This window comes from Microtus pennsylvanicus, chromosome 5, assembly GCF_037038515.1.
Source record: "Microtus pennsylvanicus isolate mMicPen1 chromosome 5, mMicPen1.hap1, whole genome shotgun sequence".
In the NCBI taxonomy this organism is placed as follows: Eukaryota; Metazoa; Chordata; class Mammalia; order Rodentia; family Cricetidae; genus Microtus; species Microtus pennsylvanicus.
In genome coordinates this window covers 109275956-109287483 of record NC_134583.1, presented here as the reverse complement: position 1 = coordinate 109287483, position 11528 = coordinate 109275956, and the positions used below count along the sequence as shown (strand labels likewise).

Below are 11528 nucleotides of genomic sequence, written 5' to 3'. Positions count from 1 at the left end.
AGGGATCCCATAGTCCTCCCTCTAACACTACAGGCTACTGCCAACACTCTTGGTAACCCTCCAGAAGTTGATAGTAAGACCCTACCTACTGCTGAAGACTCCACAACCTGGACTGACAGAACACTGAGGAACCAAGCAGGCACTCTCCCAGAAGCTCTATCCCTACTCAGTTTCCTAGCTCTGAAAGGTGATATTTATGCTACCTGAAGAAAAAAAAAGCCATCAGTTTCACTATATATTCCCAAATGTAGCTGAACAATATAACCTGGACTTGATGGAGGAGAGGAGGGGCAAGGAGGTGAGGCTAGTAAAAGGAGGCTCGGGTAAATATGATCAAAATACATTGTATAAAATTCTCAATAAAATATTTTTTTAAATCACAACATAGGGTCTGGATTGTTCAGTGGATAAGACCATCTGCTGCCCTTACAGAGAATCCTGGTTCAGTTCCCAGTTCCCACATGTTGGCACACAACTGTCCCCAGCTCTAGTTCTAGAGGATATAACACCCTCTTCTAGCCCCTGGGAGCATGGTGCATATATATAAATGCAGGTAAAACTCATAAAAACAAGCTTAGAAGACTAGATAAAGAAAAAAAATCTTTGACAAAATTCAACATCTTTTTATGACATAAGTCCTAAAGAAACAGAACTATTATGCCTTAATACAAAAGGCAAGGCATTTGTGGTTTCTACTTAACGGTGAAAACCTAACAGTGTTTCCTCTAAAATAGAAATAGCACAAAGGTATCAGTTCCCAGTCTTACTCAAGAGTAGAGCTTATAATTCTTAAATGCTTAGCCAGAACAATAGAGAGATAGAAATAAAATGATAGCAACAGGCATAGATATAAAAATACCCGTTGGCAGAGTATATGATCTGATACTCTAAAGATTTCACCAAGAACCTCATTTCGAGCAAACAATTCAGCAAAGCAGCAAGACGTAAAATTAACACATAAAAATCAGTGGTTTTTCACACACCAGTAAGAAACTGACTTAAAGATGATTCAGCAGCCAATCTCGTTGTAACACCCTCAAAACCAAACTGGCCAAAGATGTTAGAGTCCTCTACAATTATAACTATAAGCCCTGAAGAAGTTAGGAAAACAGCAGGACCTCCCATGTTCGTGGAGCTTAAGAATTACTGTGCAACTGACAAACTAGCAAATGTGATCTACAGATTCAATGCAGTCCTCACCAAATGACCTAATTCCAGATGATACCAGAGACAGTAGCAGCGACCTGATCTTTATGAAAGGTACCAAATGCACATTCTGCGGGGACAGATTCCACAAAGCAGTTGCTGATAAAACTAGATACCCAGGAGCTAAACCTAGGAAGATGAATCCCTTTTTGTAAATTCAATTCAATTCAAGTCAATTCAAAATAAATCAGTCTACAGAGTAGGAGAAAATCTTTGTCAGCTCTTCGATGGGATTAATATCCAAGCAACTAAAAAAATAAACACCAGAAAACAAATTATTCAGTCAATAATTATCCAGGTAAATTAACCAAATAGACAGTTCTCAAAACAAAGTATAAATGGTCAATGTATACACTGGAAAAAAATTGACACTTTAAATCCTAAGGGTGATGCAATTAAAAACAATAGGACTCCATCACTGAGATACACCACTGCCCAATAAAAGTTAAATAAAAATATCATTCCCTTATTCTTTGGTGAAAAACACTTTCATCTGTATGTACAACTGTGATTGCACTATTACAGCAGCCTTCCTATCTTATGCGAACTCTCAATGGTCCAATGAAGTAATCAGTAGCCAACATGTGGAGCACACAGGCGACCCTGGGGAGCACGGCTCCCTAGATACAGAAATCCAGGTATTTCCTTATGGCTATACTTAATACAGCTGTTTAGATAAAACTTACATACCAGAAGTGACAACTATAAGAGCTCACTACCTTTAAGGCAGAAAACGGCTGGAAGAAGGCTACTCCTCCATTGTAAATTCTGTGGTGCTACTAGCAACACACATATAGCATAAAAGAATATTTTCTACAGCAAGTACCCATGATAATATGGGATTATTGACTAATGACTATCAAACAGCACCATCAAACATTTACATAACTGTAGAACTCTGGAGAAACTTTTTAATTTTTAAGAAATAGTAACTTGAAAAAAACATTTTATTGTACCTGACACCTGCTCTTCATGCGGAACCCAGCAGCTAAGTCTGGGAGTAATTTCTTTATATGTATTGTTCAAATCAAGATTTCAAAAATTATCACCTCTCAATGAAAATGAAGTCTCTTAACAACTTAAAATTTTCGAGTAAGATTGTCATCACACTCTAAAATATTAAGGATATATATGTGGGATTCTTTAAAAGTAGAAATTCAAGTATTTTAAAAAAGCTTAACAAAATGTAGTTTATACCACTATTTTTAAAAATATTCAAAATTATATGGACCTTTTTGAAAAATCTGTTTTACTATGAAAATCCTAATCATGATCACATTATATGACACAGGACTTTAATCTGAAATGCTGTAGAATTAGTATCAACTGTATTTTGATTCAGAAATTACATAAAATATATCTAACTTCCATTAAGATATTAGAATTTTTCTAAACAAGACCCAGTAGTCTCACTCCCCCAGCTGATCTCTGTATCTGCTATCTACGAGGATGTCGCAAAGACTGTGAGGAGCTTTTCTTGCTATCCCTTCTTCAGCAAAATCAAAGCTCTTAAGTACAAGGTAAAACATAGGATACACCACTGAAAATAGAGAATTTTTAAAACAAATTATCAAAATATTTAAAATCTTGTATAAATAACACACAAAAATCTTGTTTTATTTTTTTGACATGACATTGTCTAAAACGGAGCAGCACTAAAGTAGACAACAATCACTCATACTCTGAACATATGTATGCTCTCTCCCCTCTTCTAACGACGTACATTACAGATTTCAGCATTCTTGGACAGGCTCTCACTTCCTGTCCATGTGGGAGACTCTGGTGAAGGCACATTTCTCCTACCACTGCAACAACGAGCTTGTGACGCCTCACGCAGTCTTTGTTCATATTCTAACCCACTATGCATCTTATACATTTTACAAATTATTTATGGCTTATACTTCAATATATAGTAACAGGTCTCAGGGACTGAAATGTTATTGGCAGTTAACAGTTCAAGGGAGCAAAGTATTTCTGGCACTTTAAACCTCAAAAATATAAAAGAGTACTAGTCACTATAGTCATAGAAAAAGATGGAAACAGTCCTATGTAAAAACACAATTACCATAAACAGACACAGGACAACAAATAAGAAAATAGATTGTGCTATGTCTTTGTACGATTGTTCCATTTCAAAAGTCTTTAGGGTTAGATTTACTATACAAATAAAACTATACTTTTGTTTCTTTTGCTTTGAAAAATATTTACAGTGACATGGAACTACAAGCCCTGACACAGCAGCACAGAAGCAAGAAAAAAAGGTATTTATTCAGTTTTCTGAGCATTTTAATTTTTATCATGAAGTTCTTATAGATCAACTATGGAAAAATTAGAAAACATTAATAAACACCAGCCCTTGTGTAAATCACACAAGATGCCAAAGTACTGTACACTCCATGTGGTAAAAACTGTACATGTATATTGTGTGTATCTCTAACACTGCAAAATTTACATTATAATTGTTTTATTTTTCAAAACGCTGAGTTGAAAATGTCCACTCTCCTCCTGTGCCGGAGGAGGAGACGAGCAACTGTGAGGAGCTCCATGCAGCTCTCTACCAGCTTCCTGCGACTTTTAGCAGTGTCTTTTACAGATGGTGTATGAAAAAATTCATAAAATTTCCCAGGTTCTGAGCAGACAGCCTGACATTTTCTTGTGGCTAGCATTATGATAAGGATGCGTGGATAAGGGCCCACAGCAATGTGGCTACAGAGCTTTGCTTTGATTCTGGAAGTCTACTTGGTCTCTGAGTAAAGGCCATCTCATTCAAGCAGCCAGACTGTCCCGGATCTGATCCACCCGAAGTGCTAGGTCCCTGAAAGAGGGACGCTGATTTACATTGTTGTTCCAGCACTCTGTCATGATCACATAAATCTATAAAGGAAAAAATTAAAACAAAATTAGAATGAACACTAAGTTTCATGCTAATTAGACGATGATATGAATTTGGAAATCTCAGCTAATTTGCCTAAGCCAGTAATAATGCTATGGTTATGCTTTGAAATACATCATTTGTATGTGTTTTTAATAAAACAAGAGAAAATGGATAATTACTGTGGATTAAAAACTGTTGGATCAGGGAGATGGCTCAGTGGATAAAAAGAACCAGACATTAAAGCCCGATGACAAGAATCAATCCCTGGGACCCACAAGAGCCAGGCACAACAGCAATCCTAAGACAGAACAAGAGACAGACAAGAAAATCATGTGGAAAATAGTGAGGACCAATCAGCCTGGAGAGCACAGTGCAGCAGGAGAAACAACAGAGACCCCCTCAGCAAGGTGGAAGGAAAGAACCAATCCTAGAAAGTTCTCCTCTGATTCCAATGGGCACTGTTGCTTGCATACCTGTACATACATGCACTCTCTCACAACACACCACCTACACACAAACACACATATCATACATATGCACACATACCTCTTTCTGACACATAAAGAGACACAGACCACACTCACATCACACACACAGATACACGAGAAATTAATTAATTAAAAACTGTTACCTCATCTGGGCACCCTTCTGGTCTTGGTAGTCTTCCATTGTTCTTCAGAAGTTCTATCAAATGGAACACAATCATCTGTCCTTGTTTATCATTGCCAATCATTCGCATAAATTCCTGAAATGTAAACTCGTTTTAAATGACTTCGTAAAGATATTACTCTAACACATATAACCATTTTTATATTAAGTTGGTAAAATTTTATGAATATTCTAATGGTGAGTACAGCAAACTATTCATGCCTATCACTGCTGTGAAGACATAACCTGACAGAGCTTTGCTTTTGAAACAATCAAAAGTGATTTACTAACTCATAACCTCTAACAGTTACACTCTAACATGATAGTCAAAAGTAAAACTACACATTTATGTATAAAAACTGTAAATGATTACCTAGAAATATACAACTTTTAACAGAATGCTACTGGGCAATTAAGTCATACTTGAGTAAGTAATTACAGATAAAGTAAAATAAATACACACAATGTAATAATTATCAGGGCAGCAAACACACAGTAAGCTTATAAAACTCAATTTTAGAGAGCAATAGTTATTTCTTTATAAAGTTTCACATTTTATATAAAATAAGTCTGAAAGAAAATGCCACAGTGTATTGGGCTAGAGAGGTGGCTCAGCGGTTAAGAGCACTGCCTGCTGTTCCAAAGGCCCTGAGTTCAATTCCCAGCAACCGCATGGTGGCTCACAACCATCTGTAATGAGGTCTGGTGCTCTCTTTAGGATGGCAGGCACACACGCAGACAGAATATTGTATACATAATAAATAAATATTAAAAAAGAAAGTGCCACAGTATTAAATGATTATCTGAGTAATTTCATTAAAATGATTTTTACTGTTTTCATATCCCATATATTAAAAGAAACCTACACGAACAGTGTAAGTTACTTCTGAAAGTGTGATACTCCGGAGTAAATATGCATACTCAATGTACTTTAAATGCCATTGAAAAGGCGTCCTGAAGGCCTGGTCCCCCTGAGTGTTCTCGTTCCTATGGGAACAAGCTGCTTCACAGGAAGTGGAATCTTGGCCCTCATGGCTCTTGGTCTCAAGTCTTGACATGTGATCTTTTTTGCGGTCAGTCCCTTTCTGCTTATTTGCCATGTTGTGATGAATTCAAAGGGTCCTCACTTGATACTGGCCTTTTAATCAACTGTGAGCTAAGTAAGCCCTTTTCTTTATGAAGTCCTCAGTGTCATGTATTTTGTTAGTCACAGACACATGGCCAAGAGAATACTGAATTTAGTAAGTTTATGCTATTTTGTTGCGTATTGTTGAATATTGTCTCCAGATAAACAAGGGATTCTAAAATAGGCCCTGGACATGTTATTCTTTTTTGCATAATGCCTTTCTTGTGTTTAAAACAAGAGCAATAGGAGGGGCTTGGGGGGCATTAAGCAATTAAAAAGAAAACTGACCACTGGAGGACTTTTACTCTTCTCAATGTATGTGAAAAGCTCATACAGAACCACGCCAAAGCTCCATACATCCGAGGCCACAGAAAACTTGCTCTCTGTCAGGGATTCTGGAGCATACCTGCAATATACAGAAATCATTTGAAAGATGAGTTACTTGAGTGACAACTCATCATACTGAAGGGGACAACAAACAAACAAATGACAAACTCTCCCAGGGGATACAGAAGGCATCGGCACATCAGGCTGAGGTTATCCTCAGAAGGCCTCCTGTGCAATGCTGACTCTTGGCTGGAACTGGGAACTTAAACTTCAGGGACTGTGTGTGTGTGAGGTGGGGGTGTGGGATGCGGCTTACGGCTGTTAACACACACAAAGCGACTCATTTGGTATGTGCTTTCTTCCTGGAGTCTGGGATTTTGTTACATACCAAGCAGATGGTGCCTATGAAACTAGTCACCATAAACACTGGCGCTGAGGTTCCCCTAACAAGCTTTTGATCTGACTTAGAGAACTTTCCATTTGCTCTCCCCCGCAATGAGCACAGTGAAATGTTGAGTGGTGGGCACTCCTAATGAATCAGAAAGCCTGGTCCTTAGACCCTCTGACATAGAAAAATCTAAGCACATTAATTTTTGTTTCTGTTGGCAGCACTGGGTGTTAACTGAGAAGTTTTTCTAAGAACTGAAAAGTGAGCTGCTCTTCCTAAGTTGTTCTTTTAGATGAATCCAGATTACAAATAGGAGGGAAATGTAGCTTCTAGCTGGGAACGTAACTGAAGCTGTTAAGAATCTGGAAGGGGGTAATTATGAAAGAACACAGAATATACAAAGCAAAGGAAAATGGTGTCACAGCCCAAGGGGTTGCCAGTGGACTAGGAATATTAGTCCCATGGTAAAGCTGTTTTTACTATAGAGATGGCTACAGAGAACTGTTTGACTAAACAGATGGAAAACATTAACATGTATTTTTATTTATTTATTAAAAATTCCACACCTCCTCCCATCCTCCCATTTCCTTCCCCCTCTCCTCCTTCTCCTCCCCCTCACTCTCCAGTCCTAAGAGAAGTCAGGGTGCCCTGCCCTGTGGGAAACCCAAGGCCCTCCCCTCTCCATCCAGGTCTAGAAAGGTGAGCGTCCAAACAGACTAGGCTCCCAAAAAGCCAGTACATGCAGTAGAATCAAAACCCGGTGTCATTATCATTGGCTTCTCAGTCAGCCCTCATTGTCAGCCACATTCAGAGAGTCCGGTTTGATCGCATGTTCATTCAGTCCCAGTCCAGCTGGCCTTGGTGCGTACTCCTTAACCTTTTTCTCAAAATCCAACGCAAGTTTCACTTGCACAGGTCCTTCTCTAGCTACGGGAGTCTCAATGACTCCTGCTCATTACATGTCTAGACTTACAGTCTGGACTACACAAACACACAATAAATAGGTATATAATCTCTATATTTAGCTTAATATTTTTACTTTTTATTATTTTTAAATGTCAGTTTTGTTTTATCAGCAAGATGTAATCGCCTTCAAATAATGCTACTCTCCTGTATCCTAAAATACATTTTCCTTCTTTTTTAAAAACTGGACGGGTCTTTCTGTGTAGCCCAGCTTAGGCTCAAATTTAGGACCCTCCAGCATCAGCATTCCAAGTACCAGAATTACAACCATGCTGTTCTTATGATTTTTGTTGTTATTGTTTGTTTTTTTTTAGCATAGCACTCTTTGTAATTAATTTCTTAATTACATATTGCCAACCCCAGATAGATTTATTCTATAACTCCCTTTACTTATACAAAGGTAAGCCAAATCAGGAAAGAATTACTTCTCTCTGGGTCTTACCTTCCCTTTTTCATGGAGCATTAAGGGAACTTGTGTATTTTCTGTCTCTTTGAAATGTTCTTGATTAAAAGTCAATGTCAGCTTTATGATCTAGAAATGATCTATCAAGTGCCTAGGAACTACTTTCTGTTAATTCCTCTTTCTCCTGGTTTCCCCGAGCAGGGAGGAACCTAAACTGGCCATAGCGTCTTTCCAAAGTGCAAAGCTAGCCCGTAGAACAGAGGCTATTAGCCATCACAGGTAGTCACACAATGGTCAAGGGTATTTAGGATGAACTATGTGTGACAAATGGTTAAGTCCTTTCACCTGAGAACTAACCTCGGTCCAGAAAACTTGTATGCATCGGGCTGTTTCTGCCTGACTACATAAGATGTTCGGTTTCTTCCATCCTGGAGATCTCTTAGAGAGGTGCTGATAACAACACACGCACATGTAATGCTTATTCATCAATAGAACTTTTCAATCTCCTGCTTCTATAGCAAGATTCTGAGTTGAGAGAAAGGGCTGGTTTTAATTAAATTTCTGCCAACACTTCCTTTCTCTCTTCTAAATTTAAGGTTTCCAAAAGTTCTATCATTCAATGACTTCCTCTGCTGCTAAAAGGTTTTCTTTAGATAATTTTACCCACTTTTATGCTTAAGTCTCCTGAATTCATAGTCTGCTTTGACTGTTCTAGATGACTCCACCATTTACAGATTAAATACCCATAGGCCATAGAAACCTATCTTCATTCTCCCACATCCTGCTGATTATTTTATTTTGATTATGCAGTAAATGGCATCACGATCTGTCTAACTGCCCAAAAAGGATCCTTAGGAATTATTTTTGAATATTTATATTTTATGTACTTATGTAGACATGTGTTTATCTGTATGTATGCGGAGGTCATAGACAACCCATGGGTTTAAGTTTCCTCCTTCCATCATTCAGGTCCTGGGGAATCTCACTCAGACCCACTGCTGAGCCTTTTGGCTGGTCCACCATGTCTTTTCAGAATAGCCCATGTCTACTCTCTCTCCTTCATTGCAGCACTAGGTCAGAGCCCACGACTCGTGCAGAGTAACCCAGGATGCACAAAGACTGTCCAGATGATGTCTACAGTAAGAACAGCATAAGCCTTCTCATTTAAAAAAAATATTGAAGTAGAATCATTTTTCCTCTAGTTCTTCTTAGTATCAACCCCTAAAACATGTTGGAACATGCCCAAAAATTAAAGCAAAACAAAATTTTGATAAATAAAGCATTAGGGAGGACAAAGATTTCTTTTAAATAAAACCAAGCTTTCTTTTAAAAATTATGACTAACTCCTATGGACAAAACTGCATGTGATTTCTTTCAGCTCCAGGTTTTGCTTGCTAGGATTTGACTGTGTCCTCTCCAAACTTCAGGTGTTAAAACTTAACATCAATGTGCTATCAGTAAGAGGGGGGCTTTTAAGAGATAGTGGGGCCATGGGGGACCCTTCCTGAAGAAAAGATTCATGTGCTATGGAATAGGCTTTGTGACTTTCCTACCCTTTTACCTTCCTCCGTGTAAGAACAGTTAATAATATGTAATGATGAGTAATATATCATATTTTTATAGAAAATTAGTTATATAAGACACATGTTATCTTAGGCTTATCTTGACTGCTTCATTATCTTCCCACACACCCAGGAAACCTTTTTCAAAGCTTGCATTGTTTGGTGGCTTTTAGTGTGACTGGAAGAAAAACAAGGCATGAAAGTGAGTGTTTAGCAGGAAGGGCTTTGTAGCGTGTCTCACTGGTGTCTCAATGACTACAGAAGTACGTGTTCTGACATTTAGTTCTCTGCTGTTTTGGATCTTGTGCTATGGATGAAACAGAGGGCCTCATGCATACTATACCAGTATATTTTAATCTATTACTGTGTAGGTGTGCCTATGGAGGTCAGAAGACAGCTTTGAGGACTCATCTTTCTCCTTCCACTTTTTACATGGACTTGGGGTACTGAGCTTAGATCATCAGGCACCTTTACCAGCTGAGCCATCTCACTGGCACACTCTACCAGATTTTAAAAATAATACTTTACAACATTAATATACTTCCTGGGGTTGCAGGTGTAACCTGGAGAATAAACTGGTTATTGTAAAAGGCATGAGGACCTGAGTTCAGATCCCCAGCACTCATGGAAAATACCAGAGAGAGCAGCCTATAATCTAAGTGCTGAGCAGTAAAGACAAGCAGATCAGGGGGGGCTTGCTGAGCAACCTGGCAAGTTTAAATATTTTCAGGATTCTTTAATGACTGGTTAGATAGAAAAATGCTTTGTATCCTTGGAAAATTCTGTTAGATCCTTTAAAAAATGAGAGCTAATAGGCACATAATTTTAATATTACTATGAAATAGTTTGCCTTAAAAAGAAGATAGTAGGAACCCCATACAGAACAACTCTTCTAGATCAGAAGTGTTGTCTTAAATAAGAACTCACCATAATAAGTCTGTCATTTCCAACCTTACATAGTGCCTACTGAACACAGCACGGTGCGTGGGTTTCTCAGCTCACATTTACTCTCTAACACAACACCAGACCTCTGGGTATTTTATAAGTTTCTTTTATAATGACCTTAATCTCATTGCCAAGGAAGGCATAATCATATCCCAGTCTTTTTTAGTGGTAGGGGAACCACAGAAGAACCCAGGGCTGACCTACCACTGAGCTAAGTCCGTACCTAATCATTTCTTAAACACCCCAACCCCAGGACACATACAAGTCGGGGAGGGCTCTGTGTCTTTCTGGCTCCACTACTCCACCTAGTCTGTGCCCCCGTCAGTCACTTGCTATCCTTGTAAGGACTTAGAGGGGTTGTTTGTTTTCTTGGTGTCTGGTGTACTCATCTTCTGTATATTATAGACATGAGTTCTCTGTCAGAAGTACAGCTGGCAGATTCTCCTCTAGTCTGTAGGCTGCCTTTTCACTTGATTATTTCCTTGCCCATAAAGAAGTTTTTTAGTATCAAGTCTCACTTGTCAATTATTAGTCTTGTTTCCTGAGTAGCGAGAGTGCTGTTTAGAGAGCCCTCACCTATGTGCATACACCTTGCAGTGAAGTAATTCCCTGACATGATCATGTTTAATCATGACCTCTGAAGAATACACTGCCATATTTCTAAAATATAGGAAAAAAACTCTTCCTTTAAAACACAGGTTTCATGCTTCAGTGCATCTGATTTTGGGTTTTCAAGTTTGGACAGTTGGATCTACAATAATCATAATAATATATATTCTCCATGCACTGACATAAGGTCTCCTGAGAGGTTGGAGGTGGCTAACTAAGCAGTTGACAAGCTCTTGCAGATGACCCAAGTTCAGTTCCCAGCACTCACAGCAGGCAGCTCGCAACTACCTGCTGTTTTTTGAAAAGATAATGTGAGATACTACATGAAAGGTATTTAGCTCAAGACAAAGCATATGATAAACATTGTTGTTATTGGAAGTAGTACTAAACTGAATGTTATTAAATATTATATATTAAGTAACAGTAAAATAAAGTTTGAAGAAAGTTTTCTAAAATTTAACTTTATTATACTGAAA

General features: G+C 38.3%; 1 protein-coding gene across 2 annotated transcripts in view; it reads right to left on the bottom strand.

Moving 5' to 3' along the window:
* Positions 1-2784: 2784 nt before the first annotated feature.
* The window catches only part of Jak2 (Janus kinase 2), a 64846-nt gene continuing 56102 nt past the window's right edge, over positions 2785-11528 (bottom strand). For both annotated transcript variants that reach the window (XM_075973797.1, XM_075973796.1), the window contains exons 23-25: positions 6144-6261; positions 4713-4826; positions 2785-4080 (exon numbers count right to left, since the gene is read on the bottom strand). In XM_075973797.1, the coding sequence (XP_075829912.1) occupies positions 3973-4080; positions 4713-4826; positions 6144-6261 (340 nt within the window). In that variant the 3' untranslated portion in view covers positions 2785-3972. The remainder of the gene's footprint in view (positions 4081-4712; positions 4827-6143; positions 6262-11528) is intronic.